The sequence below is a fragment of the Capra hircus genome, chromosome 9 (assembly GCF_001704415.2).
Source record: "Capra hircus breed San Clemente chromosome 9, ASM170441v1, whole genome shotgun sequence".
Classification (NCBI taxonomy): Eukaryota; Metazoa; Chordata; class Mammalia; order Artiodactyla; family Bovidae; genus Capra; species Capra hircus.
Window position 1 is genome coordinate 89,279,858 of NC_030816.1, and position 25,260 is coordinate 89,305,117.

At 50.2% G+C, this 25,260-nt stretch overlaps 1 protein-coding gene across 2 annotated transcripts in view; it reads left to right on the top strand.

The window, feature by feature from the left end:
- Positions 1 to 19,305, top strand: part of FGFR1OP (FGFR1 oncogene partner) — a 28,526-nt gene extending 9,221 nt beyond the window's left edge. The window contains exons 7-13 of one of the 2 annotated variants that reach the window (XM_018053465.1): positions 1,131 to 1,190; positions 10,455 to 10,681; positions 12,560 to 12,672; positions 14,279 to 14,347; positions 14,946 to 14,985; positions 15,855 to 15,951; positions 17,576 to 19,305. In XM_018053465.1, coding sequence (XP_017908954.1) covers positions 1,131 to 1,190; positions 10,455 to 10,681; positions 12,560 to 12,672; positions 14,279 to 14,347; positions 14,946 to 14,985; positions 15,855 to 15,951; positions 17,576 to 17,650 — 681 coding nt within the window. In that variant the 3' untranslated portion in view covers positions 17,651 to 19,305. The remainder of the gene's footprint in view (positions 1 to 1,130; positions 1,191 to 10,454; positions 10,682 to 12,559; positions 12,673 to 14,278; positions 14,348 to 14,945; positions 14,986 to 15,854; positions 15,952 to 17,575) is intronic. The other variant, XM_018053464.1, reaches the window with a different exon arrangement.

Consider the following 25,260-nt stretch of genomic DNA (forward strand, 5'->3'; position numbering starts at 1 on the left):
AGGGTGGAACTTCTGTGCAGGGAGCGTGAGGTTGTGAGTCAGTCTGATGCTCTCTTCAGATGAAGTGCCACGCAGAGAGCCACAGGAGAAGAAAGCTTTGCTTTCTGTGAGAATATCTGGCTTTAGTGGTATTTAAGTTAATGCATATTCCTAAATACTGAGTAGTATCTGTAGCACTGAGTTATGTGGAAGTTCTCTTCTTAGATACTTTTTCTTAAAGCATGTTAGCAATACGGACTTTCCACATATTGTATATCTTCAGGATGACATATTAATGTCTGTTACATATTTCTATTCTCTCTACATAAAAATGTTTTCAGCTCGATCATGAGACTCTTAGCTTTTAAGTCAGGAAATGTGCTGTAAGTACAGAAGTGATGGTAGTTTTTAAGGTGAACCTGGAGACGCTTGATTGTTTCCAGGTGGTCCCCATCCACCCTCTGACGGTCTTCAGCTTTGCCTGGCTCTCCGTCAGCACGTAGGCCTGTGGAGGCAGTGGGTGCTTCGGACACCGTAGCTCATCTCTAGTGGGGCTGCTTGGGGCTGTTTGGAGACAAGGCATTCTGCTGGCAGTTAAAATGCAGTTCCTGTCTAGTCCTACAGGATCTTCATTCAGGATCCCAGTACTTTGCTCACCCTTTTCTGGCCAGCTTCCTTCTCTCTCTGAGGTCTCTGAGTGTCTGGGGCTCTAAGAAGGGCATCTCATCAGCCTGGAGAGCCCTAGGAGTCCCGGGAAGCTGTGGCCAGGCCCCGGGCCAGCCCAGCCCGGACAAGCTCTTCTCTGCTTCACCCCGAGAAAAGTGGTTCCTAAAGGAAGCTGCAAGGATGGAAGGCTGGCTTTCTTGGGGTGCCCTTCGCCAGAGTGGGAAGGAGTGAGTCTCACGTGGGGAGCCGGGTGGGGTGAGGTTGTGGGCCCCCTGTGTGACCCCGTGACTGCTGGACATGAACTGTAGCCTGAGTTTAGGAAGAGTGTCGAGAAAAGGCTAAAAAAGTGTTTCAAAGAATATATTAATTAGATTTTCCATTTTTAAGACATTTTCTCATAGGAATCTTTTTTAGTTTGGTATGAATTAGTTTACTTTTAAAGATTTCTATTTTGTGGTAAAATGTCATTTTATTCTCATGCTCAGATACCAAGGTATAAAGGACAAGGTAAGAAGAAGACAAGCGGGCAGCAGTCTGGTGCCAAGGTAACACGCGGGAGGGCGAGGAGGAGAGCAGCTGGGCGGGCATACCGCCAGCCCCTGTGGGCCTCCCCGGGTGCCCAGTTCCCCTTGGCCTAGGGCTACATTTCCTTTGGAAATACTGCTTTCTTTATCTGTGAGCAGAATATGCCAACGTCGTGGTGACGTAAAAGAAAAAATAGTTTGATTTCCAGTTTTTACCCAGTGAAAATCATATTGTTGTATTTTAAAACTCTGCTCTCAGTTTGCCCTTGAAAATTCCTTGATTTGCTGGCAACAGAAAAAGTTGAAAATACCTTCCTCTTAATTTACTTTCCTCTTAAGTGGATGGTCACCTGTGTATTCTTCACCTTCTGATTTTTATCTGAGGTAATTAGAGCATCAGCCTACTTTTTGGATAAGCTCTAGTTGGTAACCGAAAGGCCAGCCCTGGTGTCCTTCAGGACACTCAGCTGTCAGCCTTGCACGTCCGTTAGCCTTTTTCCGAGCCCTGGCTCTCTAAGCGCCAGCCCACAGTGGACTTGGGGACCTGCTGAGTCCCTGCCTTGGCTGCTCTTTTTCCTCCCCAGAAGGTCTCAGACTTTGAATAAGTTGGTAGATGTGCTGCTTAAATATTTAAATATTAGAATTCTCAGGAGTAATTATCAATTGCCAGTGTAGTTCTTACACTTACTTAGAATAGAATCAAGTTATTTAACGTTTAGTTCTGTGAGAGTCGCTAATCCTTAATGAGTCTTAGTTTATGTGCAGATTTTTTTCACTAAGTTCAAGACTTCCAAAATTTTAGCGTTTTGAAAAATTGTGCTTGCTATGTTAGCTGGCTTTAGTTCTAGTGGTTTCCATGGTAAGTTCCTGTTATGTTTGTTCACACTGTTCTTTATGCACTACTGCACCAGAAGGTGTTTTAAAATATACTGGAGTATGTTTGAATATTTACATAGTGAAAGTCTTCAGTGTTAAGTGCTGAGAACAAGACAAATTTAACACAGATCCTCCCTGAAGCAGCTTAGGGTCAAATGGCAGAGGTGAGACAGACCTTAAGAAAAATAATTGAAAGGATAAATTGGAATTTTTTTATAGATGTCTTAAATCAACTTCTTGCCCTTTTTAAAAAGTATATTTTGTAGTATTGCATTTTAAACTCTTGTTGGTGTCATGAGTTTTAAAGAAGCTAGAACATTTGAAAGAGGCTGCTGTGTAGAACCAGAGCCCCTGGAGCCGCACTTCACTCTGTGTGCTGGTCGCAGCCTCGGGGCCCAGACGTCCCGCTTCCTCTGCTCTGAGCAGGGCCTCGCGTGCTCTGAGGGGTGACTGGAGAGTCTGTCCGCCCGGATGCTGGAGTTGCAGGCTGCAAGTTCACCCCTCTTGTTTCGTGATTATACTCCTGAGCCCAGAGCACTTGCTCAGTCACTTGGAAACGGCTTTCCCCTCTCCCTCCTGCTCGCGTCTCTGAGTCGCTTTTACGAGGAGCCTGTGCTATCCCCGTGTTGTCTGGTTCCAGCCTGAGAGACGAGCCTGTTCCTCTCCTGCCCCCGCCTTTCTGCTCCGCTCTGTGCACGCAGCAGGTGCCCAGTACCCTGAAGTAGCCCGACACTCTCCACATCCTAACAACCCAGATAGCGAGCTGCCTCTGGTCTGGGGTGGCCCACGGCTGGGCTCCAGGGGGAGCCCTTCACCACCGTAGGCGGTGGACCCTTCATCTGGGAGTGCCGCCCCGGCCGTGAAGGGCCCAAGCCCCGGGTGCCCGGCGGGGAGAGCCGCCCTGGCTAGCTGTTCGCTTTGCCTGCAGTGAGGCATGAGTGTTGAGTGCTCATTCAGAAACTTGGCTGTTTTCAGAGAAGCTATATTCATGTCAGAAACAAACTTTAAAAAATCAGTTATATGGATAACTAGTTTGTACTTATAACTGTTGTGAACCTGTTAATATACATAGCAAAATCTAAGGTTTTGGACTAATTTAGTAGAAATGAAAGTTACGTTCCTGGTTTTGTTATTGTTGTAAGACAGTGAAGGATGGATAGTGGAGGAATACAAGGTGCAAAAATACTGGGAGGGAAGCTGTCTCTTTACTCGGACACTTTCAACGTGTATTTGCATCCGCAACGTCGCTGTAATAATCTGTTTAATTGTAGGCTGTTTTGCTGTACCAAGCGCGGTGCTAGTTGTCTGGAAAAAATACCAAAAATCCCAACAGACTTGGTAGGCTCCACAAAGGTTTTTACCATTCAGATGAAGAAACTGAATAAGATGTTAGATGGTTTGTTTTCAGCATTAAGCAGTTTCAATCATCACATTAAATGGATCATCAAAGGTTATCCTTTCTGTTCATAATTGTTTTCAGGTGTTTTAAAACTAATTTTTGTTGAGTTTTTTGGCCTCAAGTTCTTAATAAATGACATTTCTTAATTTGCTCCTTATTTTCGGAATTCTGGGATAAGCCCAGCCTTCTGTTGATGTGCCTTCCCAGGCGGCGGTGAAGAGTCCGCCTGCCGGCGCAGGAGCGGGAGGAGACACGGGAGGAGGGGAGGGGTGCCGAGGCCTGGCACAGAGGAAATTAAAACCGGACAGATGCTTTGAAGTGCTTCTGCAGAGCGGGATATTCCTTTGGCTTTTATGTTTCTCTTTTAGGAACAGTGCAGATTAAGCCTTTAGTGTAGAAAAAAAGCAAGTTTGTTTTCTTCCAGGTTTTTAAGACAGTCTAATAATCGAGTTTTCAGCTACTGGGAAAACAGTAATTTCTCTGTGAAACTTCTCTATGATGCTGATTTTCTGTTAATGTAGAAATGATTAAAGTCTTGACTGTGTAAGTGTTCTAGAGAAAATGAATCACCCACTAAAGTTTTCTTACAGTTTTGCTGTAGTTTACCTTAAAGTGTATTAGTCCTGACGTGCACCCAAGTCACCCAAGTGACGGCCACGGTGCTGGGCAGTCGGTCTCTCTCTGTTAAGAAAAGACACAACTCCGTTATGTTTCAGATGTTTATTGTAAATACCTCTTAGTTCCCAGGGCTGCTGTAACAAAATCCCCCAAACGTGGTAGCTCAGAACAGTGGACATGGATTGTTCCCGGCTCTGGAGGCTGGAGTCTGAGATCAGGGTGTCTCAGGATTGCCTCCTTCTAAGGTGGGAAGGAGAGGCCTTTCCTGCCTCTCCACAGCTTCTCATGGCTCCTGGCCCTCCTGCATGCTCTTTGGCGTGCAGACATGTCACCCACGTCTCTGCTGTCACGTTCATGGGGCCGTCTCCCCGAGTTCATCTGTCCTCTCTCATCAGAACACCAGGGGTATTGTGTTAGAGGCCTGTCCTCCTCCATGACCTCCTCATAGCTGGTTACATCTGTAGTGACCCTGTTTGTAAAGGAGGGCACGTTCTCGAGTCCTATGCGTTAGGCTTACAAATGTCCCTTTTTTGGGGGACAGTGGAGAATCAGTGGAAAAATAACTCCAGAAGGAATGAAGGGATAGAGCCAAAGCAAAAACAACACCCAGTTGTAGATGTGACTGGTGATGGAAGCAAGGTCCAATGCTGTAAAGGGCAATATTGCATAGGAACCTGGAATGTCAGGTCCATGAATCAAGGCAAATTGGAAGTGGTCAAACAGGAGATGGCGAGAGTGAACGTCGACATTCTAGGAATCAGCGAACTGAATGGGCGAATTTAACTCAGGTGACCGTTATATCTACTCCTGTGGGCAGGAATCCCTCAGAAGAAGTGTAGTAGCCATTGTAGTCAACAAAAGAGTCCGAGATGCAGTACTCGGACACGGTCTCAAAAGCGACAGAATGATTTTTGTTCATTTCCAATGCAAACCATTCAATATCATGGTAATCCAAGTCTATGCCCTGACCAGTAATGCTGAAGAAGCTGAAGTTGAACGGTTCTATGAAGACCTATAAGACCTTTTACAACTCACACCCAAAAAAGATGTCCTTTTCATTATAGGGGACTAAATTCAAAAGTAGGAAGTCAAGAAACACCTGGGGTAACAGGCAAATTTGGCCTTGGAGTACAGAATGAAGCAGGGCAAAGGCTAATAGAGTTTTGCCAAGAAAATGCACTGGTCATAGCAAACACCCTCTTCCAACAACACAGGAGAAGACTCTACACATGGACATCACCAGATGGTCAACACCAAAATCAGATTGATTATATTCTTTGCAGCTAGAGATGGAGAAGCTCTATACAGTCAGCAAAATCAAGACCGGGAGCTGACTGTGGCTCAGATCCTTATTGCCATTTCAGACTTAAATTGAAGATGTAGGGAAAACCACTAGACCATTCACGTATGACCTAAATCAAACCCCTTATGATTATACAGTGAAAGTGAGAAATAGATTTAAGGGGCTAGATCTGATAGAGTGCCTGATGAACTATGGACAGAGGTTCGTGACATTGTACAGGAGACAGGGATCAAGACCATTCCCAAGAAAAAGAAATGCAAAAAAGCAAAATGGCTGTCTGAGGAGGTCTTACAAATAGCTGTGAAAAGAAGAGAAGCGAAAAGCAAAGGAGAAAAGGAAAGATATAACCATTGGAATCCAAAGAATAGCAAGGAGAGATAAGAAAGCTTTCCTCAGCTTCAGTGTAGAGAAATAGAGGAAAACAATAGAATGGGAAAGACTAGAGATCTCTTCAAGAAAATTAGAGATACCAAGGGACATTTCATGCAGAGATGGGCTCGATAAAGGACAGAAATGGTATGAACCTAACAGAAGCGGAAGATATGAAAAAGAGGTGGCAGGAATACACAGAAGAACTGTTCAAAAAAGATCTTCACAACCCAGATAATCACGATGGTGTGATCACTCACCTAGAGCCAGACATCCTGGAATGTGAAGTCAGGTGGGCCTTAGGAAGCATCACTACGAACAAAGCTATTGGAGGTGATGGAATTCCAGTTGCTGCTGCTGCTGCTACTAAGTCACTTCAGTCACGTCTGACTCTGTGCGACCCCATAGACGGCAGCCCACCACGCTTCCCTGTCCCTGGGGAATTCCAGTTGAGCTATTTCAAATCCTAAAAGATGATGCTTTGAAAGTGCTGCACTCAATATGCCAGCAAATTTGGAAAACTCAGCAGTGGCCACAGGACTGGAAAAGGTCAGTTTTCATTCCAATCCCAAAGAAAGACAATGCCAAAGAATGCTCAAACTACTGCACAATTGCACTCATCTCACACGCTAGTAAAGTAATGCTCAAAATTCTCCCAGCCAGGCTTCAGCAATACGTGAACTGTGAACTTCCTGATGTTCAAGCTGGTTTTAGAAAAGGCCGAGGAACCAGAGATCAAATTGCCAACATCCACTGGATCGTCAAAAAAACAAGAGAGTTCCAGAAAAACATCTGTTTCTGCTTTATTGACTATGCCAAAGCCTTTGACTGTGTGGGTCACAATAAACTGGAAAATTCTGAAAGAGATGGGAATACTAGACCACCTGACCTGCCTCTTGAGAAATCTGTATGCAGGTCAGGAAGCAACAGTTAGAACTGGACATGGACCAACAGACTGCTTCCAAATAGGAAAAGGAGTGCGTCAAGGCTGTATATTGTCACCCTGCTTATTTAACTTATATACAGAGTACATCATGAGAAATGCTGGGCTGGAAGAAGCACAAGCTGGAATCAAGATTGCTGGGAGAAATATCAGTAACTTCAGATATGCAGATGACACCACCCTTATGGCAGAAAGTGAAGAACAACTAAAGAGTTTCTTGAGGAAAGTGAAAGAGGAGAGTGAAAAAGTTGGCTTAAAGCTCAACATTCAGAAAACTAAGATCATGGCATCTGGTCCCATCACTTCATGGCAAATAGATGGGAAAACAGCGGAAACAATGCCTGACTATTTTTGGGGGGCCCCCAAATCACTGTAGATGGTGATTGCAGCCGTGAAATTAACAGACACTTACTCCTTGGAAGGAAAGTTATGACCAACCTAGATAGCATATTCAAAAGCAGAGACATTACTTTGCCAACAAAGGTCCATCTAGTCAAGGCTATGGTTTTTCCAGTGGTCATGTATGGATGTGACAGTTGGACTATAAAAAGCTGAGCACAGAAGAATTGATGCTTTTGAACTGTGGTGTTGAAGACTCTCGAGAGTCCTTTGGACTGCAAGGAGATCCAACCAGTCCATCCCAAAGGAAATCAGTCCTGAATATTCATTGAAACGGCTGATGCTGAAGCTGAAGCTCTAATACTTTGGCCACCTGATGCGAAGAGCTGACTCATTGGAAAAGACCCTGATGCTGGGAAGGATTGAAAGCAGGAGGAGAAGGGGACGACAGAGGATGAGATGGTTGGATGGCATCACCGACTCAATGGACATCAGTTTCGGTGAACTCCGGGAATTGGTGATGGACAGGGAGGCCTGGCGTGCTACAGTCCACAGGGTCGCAAAGAGTCAGACATGACTGAGCGATTGAACTGAATTGAACTTTTTGTGGGAACACAATTTAACTCATAATAATCTCCAGGGCCTTTAGGGTAGTCCTGGTATGAATTCTAAACCATTGTCAGAGGATTTTTTTTTCTGGTCATACTTTTGCAGTACTTTTGTTTTAATCTGCAGTATGTTTTGATTAATGTTTCTCCTGTTAAAGTGGATTTCTTTTTTTGTTTAATAGTAAAAAATATGTGGAATCAAGTTTGGTGAATTCATTAGTAACCCAGTTAGATAATGGTCTTTTTGGTAAAAAAAAAAAAAAAAGAGAGCCAGTTATAAAGTAATGACACATTCCTGTGTGATTTAGAAGTTGATTTTGGGAACAATTCCAGTGCAGTTTCAGTGCTTTAAAGCTTTACTTTCACTCCATAGATAAATAGAGCTATAGTTTGTTAGTTATTACTTTTAAAGGTGTGCACGTGTTATGCTAAGCATCATGATGTGCTGTGCCATGAAAGCTGTCTTCCTAAAACTCGCCTTTTGTTTCATAGCAAGAATGTTGCTAAAACTTGTCAGAAATAAGCATGGACATATCAGTTACTCAATTCAGATAATTCATTATATGAACTTAAGTTATGCTGATGATGTGAATTCACAGGAAGAGAGGCTTTAAATGACGATTGTTTTTTGTAATGTGCCTTACATCTGTGTTTGTCTATTTCAGGTCAGGCATCCTTTTGAGTTTTCTCAGGGGTGTTTTGAAGGAGATATTGTCTCAGTATCTATAGTCATAAATGTGTTTAAATATCAGAATAATTCAGGGTATTTATTTCCTAATGTATATTCCTTTGAAAAGATACAAATCTTTTAAAACATGTGTAAATCAGAAATTGTAATAGGCATGAATCTTATTAAGAAATAAATAAGTGGTTGGTGTGTCTCTGTAACTAATAATAACAGGAAAACTTCAAGAAGGTTGTGAGGAAATTTGAAAAATTGTGTGTTTCTTTGAAAATATTCTATGTTGTCTGAAAGGGAGATAACTTAATGTTCATCTCTCCAGACATCTCTTTTTACACCCACTTATTTCTCTACGTTAATAACATACGGAATGCATAGCGTGTGTCTTACCTGCTGTAGCCTACTCGTGGCTTCTAGCTAGCGTGGAAAGCCAGCGTGCATCCTGCTGCAGTCCCCTGCCACACCCGTGTTAAAAGTGCAGCCATCCTGGGGTCTCGTAGCACCCGGTGCACCACTTATAACAGTCTGCCACTGCCCTGCTTCAGTGTTCAGCAGCTTCTCCCCGACTGCTCATCCCTTTTTTCTTCACTCCTCGTGGTAACTTGACTTGGAAAAGACTACTCTGGTTCAGTTCTCATGCCTGAGAACATTAAATTTCTTAAAATTACATAGTTAGTAGTAGAGTACAAGGCCTTCCCTGGTGGCTCAGATGGTAAAGAATCGCCCGGAATGCCGGAGACCCGGGTTCAATCCTTGGGTCAGGAAGATCCTCTGGAGAAGGGAATGGCAGCCCACTCCAGATTCCTGCCTGGAGAATTCCATGGACAGAGGAGCCTGGCAGGCTACATGGGATCCGTGGGATTGCAAAGAGTCCGGCACGAGTGAGCACACGCAGAGTAGAGGCTGCGTTCCGTATTCCGCGTTTCAGGAGAGCGCTCTGCTCACACACCTGGCAGCTTACTCAGTGCTGCCCTCTGCAGTGGGAGGGCTAAATCCGACCCATACGAACTGCAGTTTCCCGTGACTCAGCTGAACAGAGTGTAGGCCTTTTGCATAGCCTCGGGAATCAGACTCTGATAGCAGGCCCCTTAGCCCCCCGGAGGCCGGGGCCTGCGACCGAGATGCCTCTGCATCTGCTTCTCCCTGTTGGCAGGGAGACAGAAGCTGCCCACGTAGCAGAGAGTTCCTTTGAGGATTAAGGTCAGGTGACCATGGGAGGCATTGGAAGGCTTTCCATAAATGATAGCTCCTTTTATTATTGCTATCCTGTTTTTTGGTTTCATTATTATTTTTATTGTCGTTGACATAGACGTGTCTAAAGGCAAAAATAAATCTGACCAAGGATAGAATAAAATTTGGTTGTGAAGGATAGGGCTGACTGAAAACAAGAAACACATTTTGTGCCAACATCACCAGGTCAGTAGGACAAGAGTAAGGATGAATGCTTGACAGAGGCGTGTGTTGCTTTGAGGCGTATAGAAACATGGGACTTCCTTTGTGGCTGACGGTGGTAAAGAGTCTGCCTGCAGTGCGAGAAACTCGAGTTGGATCTCTGAGTGGGGAGGATCCCCTGGAGAATGGAATAGCTATCCACTCCAGTATTCCTGCCTGGATAATTCCACGGACACATGAGCTGGTGAGCTTCAGTCCATGGGGTCGCAGAGTCGGACATGGCTGAGTGACTAACACTTTAACTTTCACGTAGAAACACGTGTCTGTGAATGTACAAGGAAGGTGTGGGTTAGGCAGTCACTGAAAGTCTGGAGTAACAGCGGTGACTTCACTCGCGAAACTTTGATCTTGATGCCCTTGGTATTTGGCACTGGGTAGAAAATTGTGCGTTCTCCTGACGTGCACTGTTTTTCTCCTGGGTTCATTTCTGTGACGTGCTGATGATGGTGCTCCTCCTTGCCTCCTTATTACGCTCTCCATCTGCCATTTGAAAACATTCTAAGGTGATTTATGAAGCAGTGGTGCATGTGTAGGAGGAGATGGGAGAGTTTGTTTGTGAATGGGCTAGGTAACGGTGTTTCCACGGAGGGAGGGAGGGAGGAATGGTGTGAACACGTCTGGCACTCTTCCCCTCCTGAAGTTGGTCATAACTAGCTGTCATCACCAAGAACTTCCGTCTCTTCCTCCGTCTTCTAGAAGGCCAGCAGTGATGCTAGTCACAGCGACACCAGTATCTCATCGTCAGAACCGAAGAGCAGAAGCAGTCTTCACTTACTGGCCCATGAAACTAAAATCGGGTCCTTGTTAAACAACAGCAGTCTCGATGTCAACGCCAGAGCGGGTCCCGGTCCAGATGACGATGACCTGGAAGGGGATTCTTTCTTCGATGACCCCCTTCCTAAACCGGAAGCAGCGTACGGTTGGTGAGTAACCTGCGCTTTTATGCTGTCAGACCTGAGGCTTAGAAATGGAGTTTCTACGTGGTTATTTTGTGTTTAAGAAAATGAGCTACCAATGGTCTGTGATTATTGAATTCATAAATCTGATTTTGTGTCCTTAAAGCCTTTTAGGGCTTAAAGAGTCCAAGTTTTGAAAGACCTGGACATTAATGATTTCAGCAGGTAGGTGTGTGGTGCGTGCTGGGCGTGTGCCGGGCGCAGCAGTGATGAGGCAGGCCAGGCTCTGCCTCTGGGAACTCACGCTCGGATGGCAGGCGCCGTGTCGGGGCACAGCCGCGTTAGGGAGCTGAGCCGTGAGGGCAGGAGTGCGAGTGTGGGGGCCTCTGGGTCTCGAGGTGTTGCAGCAGGCCTCAGCCCCAGGGCGGGCTCCTGGGGCTCCTCGGAGAGGAGGCTTCGCGGGCCGCATTGTGGCGGGCCTGAGCCCCTGGGCCAAGGCGCCTGTCGGAGGTGGTCTTGGGCCCGGGGAGTGACACGGCCAGGCCTGGCCCCGCTGTGATGGTCCTGGAAGCCCGGGCTCTGAGCAGTGGTGATTGGGACAGACCTGCGCTGTGGCGGAATCTGGCTGCTGGGTCTGCAGACGGAAGCTGTGGGGTGAGCCGGGTGGAAGTGCTGAGGATAGTTGGTTAGGGATGTTCTCTGAATGTGGATCCAGAGGGGTTTGCTGGCAAGTGTGCGGGACACAGAGCAGTGTCAGGCCACCTCCAGGGTTGCTGGGCTGAGGGACTGGAAGGCTGGCATTGCTGTCACGGAGGTGAAGGGTGGAGAGAGCAAGGCTGGCTACACAGGGGGCCGTCTGGCCCTCTGGACCGCACTTCCCGCCTGCTAATTTAAGAAGGTTGCCGATGCGAAGAACTGTGTTTTCGGGTGTGAGCGTGGTGTGAAGGCAGAGGTCTGGGCTAGAGGAGACAGGAAAGACTTATCCCTCTGAGCTAAAGGCCCGGCAGGGGAGCTGCAGGGCCCCTGAGGAAGGGCACTGTGGCGGGAAGGGAACCCGGGGGACGGGGGACGAGGCCAGGGTGGGCGGCTGAGCGTCACACCGTGCTCAGCGCCTGCAGGCCACCCAGGGCCTTCCCAGGCAGTCTGCCCGAGGGGGGCCGGGCCAGGGCAGGTCAGGCTGGGCTCGAGAGCCCGAGGGTGGAGGGCTGTGGGGACGAGTGGTTTCCTGCTTAGTTGACTGTGGGGGTCGCAGAGGGCATGGTGGCGGCTGGAGGGGACACGGGGTGAGAAGCGTCCCGGTGGGAAACAGCAGCACGCCTGTATGTTGCTGAAAAGAACCAAGTCTTAAAGAGGGAAATTGGAAACGAGGTCAGAGAGGGACGGGACTCCTGGAGTGCTGGAGGGGTGAGAGGGCGTGGTGTCAGAGTGCGAGCAGGCGGGCCAGGCGTGTTGTCAGACGTCTGCGGGAGGCGGGCAGTCCCGGCTCTGAGCAGAGGTCAGGGGTCAGCTGGCGGGGTCATCTGTGGCCCGGCTGGCGGGGCTGTGTCTGGAGAGTCGCGCTGTGCTCGTCGGCCCAGGCTGTTCCTTGCCTGCAGCTCTGGGCCCCTGAAGCAGCTCCCAGTGAAAGCACAGACGGTGAAGCTGATGAGAGGGGCAGGGTTGTTTGGGGGAGAAAATTCTGGAGACAGGCGATAGCGTCCTGCACGACTTTGCAGCAATTCTTGGTTGGCTTTGCAGCGATTCGTGGTCTGCTTTGCCCGGCAGGTGTAGGTTTTGGCTTCCATCTGTGACATGCATACTCTTCAGTTCCCAGCCCCTACGTGGCCTGTGAGACGTATTCAAGTTGCTTGTGTGTTAGGGGCAGCGTGTGAGAGCCCCATTAACTGTGTGCTTGTTTCCCGTCAGGAGAAGTGAACCCAGTAAGCAAGCGGGAAGCCATGCATCGCTCTCTGATGCGCCCCCCCTAAAAAGTGGACTCAGCTCCCTTGCTGGAGCCCCTTCATTGAAAGAGTCTGAAAGTGAGTGTCTGAAAGTTCTAGATTTGCTGGTTGAAGACATGTGCTTCGAAGGCTGCTGATGCTTTTCCTCTAATTGTGTATGATCGTTTATTTTTTCAGAAAATACATGTGAAATCATAAGAATAGCCTATAATTTTGCTACTCAGCGATATTTTCTGTTAATATTTCGTTACTTTAAAAATTTTTTTTGAGTCTGGTCATATCTTCTATACTGGTTTATATTCTGCTTTTTCTATGCCATGAAAATACTTTTAGAAAATTGAGTTTTTAGCTGTCTTATATAATAAATAGGCATAATTTTAAGCCCTCTCTCGTTTGCTGGACGTTTGAAATCACTTACGTAGGATTCAAGTACAATTAATTTTTTTAAGTTTGCATTAGAGATTCTGTGCACACCACAGTAGTCATTATGAGAATGTTAGAATGCACCTCTGGCTTTGGAGATCTGGATCAGCTGTGTGTTTTTGCGTGTAGCCAAGATGGGGACTGTTAGCTCGACACGGACAGGCCTTGCTGCACACGGATGGTGGCGAGACCCAGGGTTTAAAGGCACAGCCTTCAGCGTGCAGTAAGCACACAGACGGGCTTGTGTGCTCTATCGGAGTAGAGACCGGGTTTAACTGCCAGTGTTTAGAGCATAAACGTGCCTCTGAGTAGATCTTTATTAGGAAGTTGCTCTGGGATTTTGCATAACCTTGTAGTGCTGCTAAGCTCCCCAGATGGCGCTAGAGGTAAAGAGCGTGCCTATCAGTGCAGGCGACCTAAGAGATGCGGGTCCCACCCCTGGATCAGGAAGGTCCCCTGGAGAAGGAGATGGCAGCCCACTCCAGCGTTCATGCCTGGGGAATCCCCTGGACTGAGGCGCCTCGCAGGCTACAGCCCACGGGGTCGCACAGAGTCAGACACGACCGAGCACGCACGTAGAGCTGCTGAGCTTTCGCGAGATGTGGCTCCACGTCTCACGATGGATTCCCCAGGGCACGCGCAGGAGGCGGTCTGTGGCTTCTCTCAGATCTAGTAAACTCGCCACGTGTCTGTCAGACTGCCACGTCAGTTCCCCTCCTTTTCTCCTTTCCTGTAGCCCTGTCACCCCCAGGGAAGGAGTCCAGAATGCCATGATCGTGCCGCTCTTGACACTGATTTGGGAGTAGTGGCTGAGAGAGGGTGTTCAGAACGAGGGCTGAGAAACGGAACTGGCGAGGAGATGAGCTTAGTAAGCGAAATAGCCGTTAAATTGAAGCGAAAGGCAGAAGTTTAACAGAAAAATAAAACTGATGAGAATAGTTGTGGTCTGTGAATTCATACCCAGTAGGGCTTCTTATGGTTGGGTAAAAATGGTTTCGATTGCCAAGTTCCAATAAAGAATATAGTATGGCAACAAAAAGTCTGTATATTACAGTAGTGTGTAGTTAAAAGGGGTGTGTGATACATAATGTAAGCATATTGTATTGTATAATGGATAATGCAGTGTAATTAGTCATGATTCGTAATTTATTAGTGTTCAGTTATCATGTGTCAACAGACCCTGAAAAAAAAAGTTGACATGGTTTGGAGACTGTTGTATTCTAACAGACAATTTAATGCGAATGTTTTTTCCGGTTCACAGGTAAAAGGGGAAACACAATTCTAAAAGATCTTAAACTGGTCAACGATAGAATCGGATCCCTTGGATTAGGTAACTGAATTTCCAGTTTCAGTATTGGTTACTTTCAGGTGACTGGTTGAGAATAAAATCTTCAGTGACGGGTCAGTCAGCCTGTCCGGAGCACCTTATGTTAGACAAAGTGCTCGTGTGCACAGACGGGCACTTTGCACGTTAAAAGCACAAGGCAGCAAGCTGCAGAGGGACAGAGTGGGTGCTTCAGGCCTTATGGCCACGCGCAGTCTGTGTCGAGTGGTGGTGTTTCTACAGTCACTGAACACTGTGAAAGTCACTCTCAGCTCACAGGCTGCACGGAACAGGCTGTAGGCAGATTCGGCCTGGGGGTCAGCTGCCGTAGAACCAGGGGGTCAGCAGCTGATGGCCGGCCCCAGCATCTTAAGTGGCCGCTGTTTTGTGCCGGAATCGGCTGCAAAAGCTGGAGGCGAGTGAGGGGGTGGTTAGTTTCCCCGAATCCAAGTGCGGCCCAGCTGTCCCCACTGTGTTAGCTGGGATTTCACTCTTCTCTCTGTCTGCCTTGGGGTGTTTTTGAAGGAAACATGTATGTCTAACTGTAGATATTATGAGGTGTCTTTATTATAAATATATATGTATGTTTTCTTAAACTTATCAGGGGCTGGAGAAGAAGATGACTATGTTGATGATTTTAATAGGTAAGAAAAATGGTTGGACAAGAAATACATGAATTGTCAACAGTTTCCGAACAGGACAGTATGACAGAATCATTTGTGCTTGTTTAGTGTCTGTCTGCTCTTTTTTGTGTTGACTGACTGTGAGTTAAAGAGAGTTAATCCAGCACTGCCCCTAGACTTGGAAGCATGGTTTTGATGTCGCATTAGAACAAGAACGTCTTCATCATGTTCAGGGAGCTTAATGAGAACCAGAAGAGGAACCAGCGTTAAAGGGGTGACTCGAGGCCGCGGAAGCGGGTGGTCACAGTCGCCAGCGCTCTGGCCCCTTTCCGACCTCACTGCTGGGAATTGTCTGCAGTGGCGTAAACAAATTGCCCTCTCGGATTGTTTTTCTGATCCAGATAGCATTTCTTGATGTTTTGTTTCAAATAACTTTTTTATGAATGTAAAGAAAATATAATTATGACTTGGCTAATAATTGGGAAGTAATCTTTGTTGTAGATATGATTAGAAATTAAATTTAAATCAGTGTGAGGATTTTATGCAATTGATAGTTTTTCTTCCAATTTAAGATTCATGTTTACTTTGTAACATACAGTATTTTGAGAAATGAAGTGTTAAAAATCTGGGCCTTCTCTCATGCCGTTGTGACCACAGTCACCATTGTGAACCTTAGTTTTCTCATCTGTTGAATGGATCGGACTGTTCCTGCTGCCGCTACTAAGTTAGCGTAGGATCAAGTGAGGTGGGATGTATGGAGTGAATGACATGTACCATTTTATTGTATTTTATTTAAAGACTTAAGATAGCTGAAACATGAAAGAATGGTAGTTACTCTTTCTAAATGCTTGTAATCAGAGTTCTGATGTTTCTCTTTCCCCTGAAATTAGTACCAGCCATCGCTCAGAGAAGAGTGAGCTGAGTATTGGGGAAGAGATTGAGGAGGACCTCTCTGTGGAGATGGACGACGTCAACACCAGTGATAAAGTACGATGCCGTTCCTTCCCCGGGGCGTGCCGTCTGTGCCTGTTGCCTTGAGTCACTGGGAAGCTTCAGAAGCTGGGAGAAAAGCAGTTGAAAATTAGGAAAGGTTTATGGTGGGATTTTCTGCTCCAGATCTGAGAACAGTACCTGTTACGAATGTTTGCAGCTATGGCCCGCTTTGCTTGTGAAACGCCTGCGTCTTATTACTGGGGCTTGCATTGCTGTGGGTGCAGGTCCACTTCAGTGGGTCAGGTCAGGACTACAGTCAGAGCGCACTGCCTCAGCGTGTAGACAGTGTAGGCAAGGGGTCCTCATCAGAGACGTCCCTGTGGGAGGAGGTGGCCGCAGAGGAGCCCCATGGTGCCGGAGCTGAGGCAGAGACTGGCTGCAGGGTGTCGGCGAGCCCTGAGCAGGCTGGGGGGTGAGGCCGCACTAACAGGCACTCGGGGGTGAAGGCAGGACTCGGCTTCGGAGACCCACGCCTGAGCTGTCTTGTCGGCAGAGAGCAGAGTGCTCAGGTGTGTGTCAGGTGTGAGGTGTCAGGTGGCACCTCAGGGTCGGGTGTTGGTGCCCACGGTAGACCGAGGGAGGCTGCCTCTTGGGTTAGGCTGGCTCCCACCTGGAGGTGAAGCTTGCTTTGCAGAGTGAGGTGGGACTCTGCCTGTCGCAGACTACCACGGGGAAAGGCCTTTGACACAGGCAGCATTGCGTCCGACTCTGGGCCGCAGCGTTGCGTCCGACTCTGGGCCGCATCCTTAGTCTTTGATGTGTGTTTGCTTCCGCAAGCTTTAGCCTTTCATCCTCAGTTTCTTTATTCCTGAGACAGGGGTGTGAATTCCTCCCTTCTAGGGTTGTTCTGAAGGTTAAGTGATAGTATGTGAAGTGCCTTCTCTGGTTCCTGATACCGTGTACTAATAAAGTTGTAATAATTTGTTTTCTCTTACCATTTCACCTTGCGGCTGCTGCTGCTAAGTTGCTTCAGTCATGTCCGACTTTGTGCGACCCCATAGACGGCAGCCCACCAGGCTCCCCCTGTCCCTGGGATTCTCCAGGCAGGAACACTGGAGTCATCCTAATTAGTCCTGAAAATATTGCTTTAAAGTAACCAAAAGAACTACAAACGGGTGATTTTAGCAGTCAGTCTTGTTGTTAGTGTTGAGTTCACCTGGCTGCTCAGCTTCTGTTATCGTCACCAGTTTCAAAATGGGAAGAAGAAAGTGAGGAAGAGGACTTTATAAAAAAATATATACTTGGAGGATAATTGCTTTACAGTGTTGATTTCTGCTGTGCATCGTGTGAATCAGCCACAGGTGTAAATACATCCCCTCCATCCCACTGCCCACCCGCTCCCACCCCTGTGGGTCCTCACGGAGCCTGAGCTGTGCTCCCTGGCCACAAAGCAGACTCCCACTAGCCCGTATTTAGCATGTGGTAGTGTATGAAAGCAGACTCCCACTGGCCTGTATTTCACGTGTGGTAACGTATGTGTTTCCGCGCCAGGGCAAGGACTTTACACTGTCAGTGTGTAGAGTGTAAGACGGTATTTTAAGTTGCAGCAGTGTGCTGAGAATCATTTATGACTGTTTTCTTGCTGACACTGATTCTCTTCTTTCTTCTGAACGGCCAGCTTGGGGACCTGACGCAGGACCTGACCGTGTCCCAGCTCAGTGATGTCGCTGACTACCTGGAAGACGTCGCCTAGGCCTGCGAGAGGCACGCGCGCTGGGCAGCAAAGGACAGGACTCTGATCAGTTCCTTTCTTCCCCCAGACAATCATTCTTTGCTGGAATGTCTGCTCCCTGTTGGTGCCTTGTGTTTCAAAAGATTACAGATATTTTTTAAAATTAACCTTTCATTATACTAGACAAAATAATTCCTATTTGAGCCCATGTGTGGAAGATTTAATATTCCTAATTTGGCTTAGGTACGTGTGTCCCTGTGAAAGTTGATTAGGCTCAAATTCACCACCAGGAGGGAGCCGGTACAGTGCCAGTGCTAAATGCATCGTGAAGGCGTCAGTAAAGCTGTAGGTTCACGGCTCCGCGTGCTGCCTGCGGGCTGGCGCCGGGGCTCAGGCGTGGCGGCAGCAGGAGGCGCGTCTGCAGTCAGAGGGTGCGGTGGTGGGTGGCTCCGCAGGGAGCTGGCCTGTGGCCCGGAAGACCTGCAGCCTGGAGCCCGTCACTGTAAGTTACACTTGATAGGTTGGCTCGGCTTTGCATCTCCTTCCGTTTGGGAGGTTTGCTGGACCGTTAAGGTTATATCAGAATCCTCGTGTGTGTCCTTCTTAGCTTTGCTCCTTTTAAAGACTGAAATCTGGAGGTGCTTGTGGTTTCTGATTGTGGAATCAGTTTGTGGAACTGTCCCTGATGCATTTGAGGTCACCGCCCTGGTTCCATGTAAGCAGTTTATTCACAGGTTCTCCTCACTGCAGTTATAATTTATTATTTGTAAAGATGCTTTGAAACATTAAATACAAAATGCACCTGAAACCATGGAGCAGCGCTTTCATTTCAGATCTGTAAGCTGGTCATGTTTAAATCCGCATTGGGCTGAAACGGTGGTCATGGGCTAAGACCAGACCCAGGTGACCAGCTATACACACTGCTCAGTCTCACTGGGGACCTTCAGGGTCGAGCCGGGGATGGAGTTTGGGGAAGTCTGATGCCCCCTGTGCTGCTGTCTGTACAGGTGCCGACACCGTGGTCCTGAGTGTTAAAAAGAGCTGCGGGAGGTGAGGCGTGCTTGTTCGTAAGCACAGCTGTGACCAACGGTTAAATTCTGTATTTTTTAATTTCAATTACAACTTTTTGTTAAGAGTCGCCTTTGTTAATAAAAGGAGCAAATTAGAACTTACTCATTGATCTCAAGAAGTGAACAGACTTTGTGGTTTGTATGCCAGGTTTTCATTTCATACGAGTCTACAGACTACACAAATGCTTACTGGGCTCTGAAATGCCAAGGGAGATGATAATGTAAGTATTTAGGTTATATGACATTAGAATCCGATTTTATAAAATTTCAGTGAAGCTGGGCCGTGAGCCCCAAGAGGAAGCAAGGCAGAATGTGGTCCAGGGCGGCCTGGGCACCCCCCGTCAGCCCCCAGCTGCGGGCGCCGGTCTCGATCAGGCATGTCTCACCACGGTCCGTGTGAGGGAGCAGCGCTGTGTGAAGGTGCAGGCTGCTGTTAGAAGCCCCCAGTGTGCTGTCACAGAATGCGTCCCTTGGATGTCATCTCTGTAAACAGTCACTTCCTATAGAGATTATAATTCTGTTTTGGCCCCCTGGAATCTGTCAAATGTGATTTATTTTTTGTATTGTTTGATAGGTAGATTTCTGTGAGGTGGTTTAAAATCATTTCAGTGGGATGATCATTAGGGTGTGGCTCTTTAATCTTGTGGGAAACTTGGATAGTAGCATGTGAAATTTGTCATTTTCCTGTCACCCCTAGAGTCTGGTCTTCTGGGGGGACGGGGAGAAAGGTTAGATTGGAGACTGTCATCGCGTGCTGCGTGCGTCCGAGCCGGTGGATTTAGAAGCTTCAAACTCCGCTCTGAGAAAGCTGTTTCTACCTGTGTTCCTTGATTAGAACGTTTTGCTTGTGGTTAGCATTTTCTCTTTGTTAAGAAATGCATAGGAGAATTCACGGGCGGAGGAGCCTGGTGGGCTGCAGTCCACAGGGCCGCAGGATGGTTGGGCCTGACGTGGTGACTAGACAGCGAGAAAACACGCGGAAACACTGAGCCAGGAAATGGCACTCGTGCCATACCACTTGCATTCTGCAGTGGAGTTTTCAGATGTTTTTTGGTCAGGTGTCAGTAAAAGCCTTGCTTCAGTGACGGCGATGAAGGTGCGAGCTCACGCTTCACGCTCTGCAGTGACAGTGGCCGGGCGCCCCCGGCCCCACGTTGCCTTGTCCCGATCTGACCCCTCCTGCCGCCGGCCGCTTCACCCTGTTCTCGCCCCGGTGCGCGCCGGCACCTGCCGCTCGAGCCTGCGTGCCGCTGCCGGCTGCCAGGTGGTTCTGCTTCAGGGTGTCCTTGCCTCCTCTTCCCGCAGCCCTGCCTGGCTGCCTCGTCTGTGTCTTGGTCTCAGAGAAGCTCCCACCTGGAGGGGAGGCCGTCTTCCCTGGAGCCCTGTCACTGTCCCGTTTGCCCTGGTTCCCTACTCAGTGCTGCCTGGACTGTGCTGAGTGGTCCCTACTCAGTGCTGCCTGGACTGTGCTGAGTGGTCCCTACTCAGTGCTGCCTGGACTGTGCTGAGTGGTCCCTACTCAGTGCTGCCTGGACTGTGCTGAGTGGTCCCTACTCAGTGCTGCCTGGACTGTGCTGCCTGGACTGTGCTGAGTGGTCCCTACTCAGTGCTGCCTGGACTGTGCTGAGTGGTCCCTACTCAGTGCTGCCTGGACTGTGCTGAGTGGTCCCTACTCACTGCTGCCTGGACTGTGCTGAGTGGTCCCTACTCACTGCTGCCTGGACTGTGCTGAGTGGTCCCTACTCACTGCTGCCTGGACTGTGCTGAGTGGTCCCTACTCACTGCTGCCTGGACTGTGCTGAGTGGTCCCTACTCAGTGCTGCCTGGACTGTGCTGAGTGGTCCCTACTCAGTGCTGCCTGGACTGTGCTGAGTGGTCCCTACTCAGTGCTGCCTGGACTGTGCTGAGTGGTCCCTACTCAGTGCTGCCTGGACTGTGCTGAGTGGTCCCTACTCAGTGCTGCCTGGACTGTGCTGAGTGGTCCCTACTCAGTGCTGCCTGGACTGTGCTGAGTGGGCGCCTACTCAGTGCTGCCTGGACTGTGCTGAGTGGTCCCTACTCAGTGCTGCCTGGACTGTGCTGAGTGGTCCCTACTCCAGTGCTGCCTGGACTGTGCTGAGTGGGCGCCTACTCAGTGCTGCCTGGACTGTGCTGAGTGGGCGCCTACTCAGTGCTGCCTGGACTGTGCTGAGTGGGCGCCTACTCAGTGCTGCCTGGACTGTGCTGAGTGGGCGCCTACTCAGTGCTGCCTGGACTGTGCTGAGTGGGTCCCTACTCAGTGCTGCCTGGACTGTGCTGAGTGGGCGCCTACTCAGTGCTGCCTGGACTGTGCTGAGTGGGCTGCCTACTCAGTGCTGCCTGGACTGTGCTGAGTGGGTCGCCTACTCAGCTGCTGCCTGGACTGTGCTGAGTGGTCCCTACTCACTGCTGCCTGGACTGTGCTGAGTGGGTCGCCTACTCACGTGCTGCCTGGACTGTGCTGAGTGGGCGCCTACTCAGTGCTGCCTGGACTGTGCTGAGTGGGCGCCTACTCACTGCTGCCTGGACTGTGCTGAGTGGTCCCTACTCACTGCTGCCTGGACTGTGCTGAGTGGTCCCTACTCACTGCTGCCTGGACTGTGCTGAGTGGGCGCCTACTCAGTGCTGCCTGGACTGTGCTGAGTGGGCGCCTACTCAGTGCTGCCTGGACTGTGCTGAGTGGGCGCCTACTCAGTGCTGCCTGGACTGTGCTGAGTGGGCGCCTACTCAGTGCTGCCTGGACTGTGCTGAGTGGGCGCCTACTCAGTGCTGCCTGGACTGTGCTGAGTGGTCCCTACTCAGTGCTGCCTGGACTGTGCTGAGTGGTCCCTACTCAGTGCTGCCTGGACTGTGCTGAGTGGGCGCCTACTCAGTGCTGCCTGGACTGTGCTGAGTGGGCGCCTACTCAGTGCTGCCTGGACTGTGCTGAGTGGGCGCCTACTCAGTGCTGCCTGGACTGTGCTGAGTGGTGCGCCTACTCAGTGCTGCCTGGACTGTGCTGAGTGGGTCGCCTACTCACTGCTGCCTGGACTGTGCTGAGTGGTCGCCTACTCAGTGCTGCCTGGACTGTGCTGAGTGGGCGCCTACTCAGTGCTGCCTGGACTGTGCTGAGTGGGTCGCCTACTCAGTGCTGCCTGGACTGTGCTGAGTGGTCCCTACTCAGCTGCTGCCTGGACTGTGCTGAGTGGTCCCTACTCACTGCTGCCTGGACTGTGCTGAGTGGGCGCCTACTCAGTGCTGCCTGGACTGTGCTGAGTGGGCGCCTACTCAGTGCTGCCTGGACTGTGCTGAGTGGTCCCTACTCACTGCTGCCTGGACTGTGCTGAGTGGTCCCTACTCACTGCTGCCTGGACTGTGCTGAGTGGGCGCCTACTCAGTGCTGCCTGGACTGTGCTGAGTGGGCGCCTACTCAGTGCTGCCTGGACTGTGCTGAGTGGTCCCTACTCACTGCTGCCTGGACTGTGCTGAGTGGTGCGCCTACTCAGTGCTGCCTGGACTGTGCTGAGTGGTCCCTACTCACTGCTGCCTGGACTGTGCTGAGTGGTCCCTACTCACTGCTGCCTGGACTGTGCTGAGTGGGCGCCTACTCAGTGCTGCCTGGACTGTGCTGAGTGGTCCCTACTCACTGCTGCCTGGACTGTGCTGAGTGGTCCCTACTCACTGCTGCCTGGACTGTGCTGAGTGGGCGCCTACTCAGTGCTGCCTGGACTGTGCTGAGTGGGCGCCTACTCAGTGCTGCCTGGACTGTGCTGAGTGGTCCCTACTCACTGCTGCCTGGACTGTGCTGAGTGGTCCCTACTCACTGCTGCCTGGACTGTGCTGAGTGGTCCCTACTCACTGCTGCCTGGACTGTGCTGAGTGGGCGCCTACTCAGTGCTGCCTGGACTGTGCTGAGTGGTCCCTACTCACTGCTGCCTGGACTGTGCTGAGTGGTCCCTACTCACTGCTGCCTGGACTGTGCTGAGTGGGCGCCTACTCAGTGCTGCCTGGACTGTGCTGAGTGGTCCCTACTCACTGCTGCCTGGACTGTGCTGAGTGGTCCCTACTCACTGCTGCCTGGACTGTGCTGAGTGGGGCGCCTACTCAGTGCTGCCTGGACTGTGCTGAGTGGTCCCTACTCACTGCTGCCTGGACTGTGCTGAGTGGTCCCTACTCACTGCTGCCTGGACTGTGCTGAGTGGTCCCTACTCACTGCTGCCTGGACTGTGCTGAGTGGGCATCTGTAAGCTCCGCGGGAGCTGGCCTGCTAACCAGAGGGCCCCCGTGGTCCCTGGAGCAGCGCTGAGTCTACAGACCGTGCCCAGTACGAGGCCAGGGCGGCAGGAGCAGGCTCTCCTGGCTCGGAGCAGGGGCAGAGCGGGCAGTGTGTGGCCGGCAGCTGCTGCCCGAGGACAGCTCCGTGCGGTGTGTGGGGCAGCTGTCCTTCCCCCAGACCTGCAGGGGCTGCCAGCCTCACGTCTGAGGAGTGGGCTCGTGTTCGGTAGAGGTGGTCTCCTGGATAGTGGGCCCTGGCTGCCCCTCCCGCCTCCAGGGTGCTCTCGAAGGAATTAGACAGCCATTCTGTCTGTGGCTCAGCGTGGACACTGGCAGAAGAGAAGCAGGGCTCGAGGTAGCTGGACTGACCGCCCGCTGGCCATGCCAGGAGAACAGGCCTGGAGGACAGCGCTTGCTGGAGAGTGTGCACCCTGTGGGGCAGCGCTCACCCTGCAGGGTCTGGCCTGGTGCTTGCTGGGACCCCACCTGGTCTCTGTCCCTGCACCTCCATCCACCACACCTCCTGACACGTGTGCACTGCCGGCCACCGTTGTAGGAAGGGGCCTGTCTGGGGAAGCAGTGCAGAGAGGGAGGGCAGCATCTCCACGGGCCACCCACACTGGACCCGGGTCCCTGGCAGGGAAGAAGTGAGCAGTGTGGGACGGAGGCTGAGATGAACCAACAGAACGGCTCATCTTAGGGGACACAATTCAAAGAACAAAGAAATTGTAAAAACCTGATTGGAGATTTGAGACCGTTTGTACCTAAAAAACTGCTGTGGAAAAGGAACAGTCCAGTGATTTTTGATTAAACGCTTGTTGGGTCGAATCATTCGGCTGAATGATGGGATAACTCCCACAAAACGATGAGTAGCCTGAAAGACAAAGAGCTGTCTTCACGTGTAGCAGAGGCGACCAAGCAGGAGGCAGGACGGGCGTGTCCCTCCAGGGGGCTGCGGCTGAGGCAGGAGGCGTTGGCAGAAGCGCGCTTCTGTTCAGACATGTGAGTGGTTGCATGAGTGGAGCCAGGCCGCGGCCACATGGGCCCTGATTAGTGTAGAGAAAAGGCTCCTCCGAGATAACTTTAAAGGAGCGAGAATGAAATTGCCCGACTGCATGCTGGAAGTGACAGCAATGACTGCAGTTAAGAGGCAAGACGGATTTTGAACATGGAGTTTCCACCCTGGTTGAAAAAAGGAACCTGCCTGTAGGAAATAGCTCCCACGGGCAGGTGTGAGCGGGCCTGGTGTCTCTGTCCCATGCCCCCGGGGCGGTGTGCGCTGCTCCCGGCAGTGGGAGAGGACCTGGGGGCCCTCCCCACCTCGTGGAGCACGCGGTGCCCTTGCCACGGCTTTGCCTCTGCAGATGGTGGCGCTGGAAAAAGTCAGGCTGCTTCCCCAGAAACGGGAAGGAGAAAGGGCTGGGGCTCCCCGGCCTTCAGCTCAGGGCAGGTGGAGAGGAAGAGGGCCGGGAGGAGCATCAGGATGGCAGAGGCGGGACCCCACCTCTCCTACGGGGCTCATTTCTGATAGTTTAACCGGAGCTCGTTGTTTCGGCAGTTTATGAAGTCTTCAGATTTGATGCTAAAGTTATTTTTTCCTGTGAATGTTAATTTTCAAACACTGGTGCCAGGCCAGTTTGTTTTATCAGTCAGCTCTTGGATGTGGATACTAACCTTTCTTTTAAGTAGTTTGTAAAACTGAGTGGTAGCTCTTGTGAAATGGGATGTTTTCATGAATGAGTACCCTTTGCATTTGAAGCATTTACTATCTCCCTCCTCTCAGTCCATGTGGTGTAAATGTTTTTATCTGACTGTAAGTTTAAAGTTTTGGTAGGGAGAGTGCTGTGCTGCACCTGCCATGCTGAGTCTGGTGTTGGGCCTTGATGGCAGGAGCTCCCGCATCCCTGGCGTTGGTGCTCTGGCTGGGAGCACCACCTTCCCCGACTCCCCGTCCCCATCACACACACCTGGCCCACTCCTCCCCTTTCTCCTGTCTCACGGCCCAGTTAGCGGAAGTGTTGGCTCAGTATGCCAGTGTTTACTCCCTGCACGCCCTGTTGCGGGGGAAATAAACCAGTATTCCTACAGATACTGACGGTCCCGGGTGCCAGGCGCTGTGCCAGGCGTGCACAGGTCTCTGCAGTCTGTGACGGAGCCTGGGAAACACGTCTGTGCGGCTGCATGCCGAGGGCTGCCACAGGGGTGTCCTGCTCCTGGGCCCCCGAGACAGCGTCCTGCGGGACCACCAGAAGGATGGAGCTTGAGATGATCTTGGCTTCTGGGAAACTG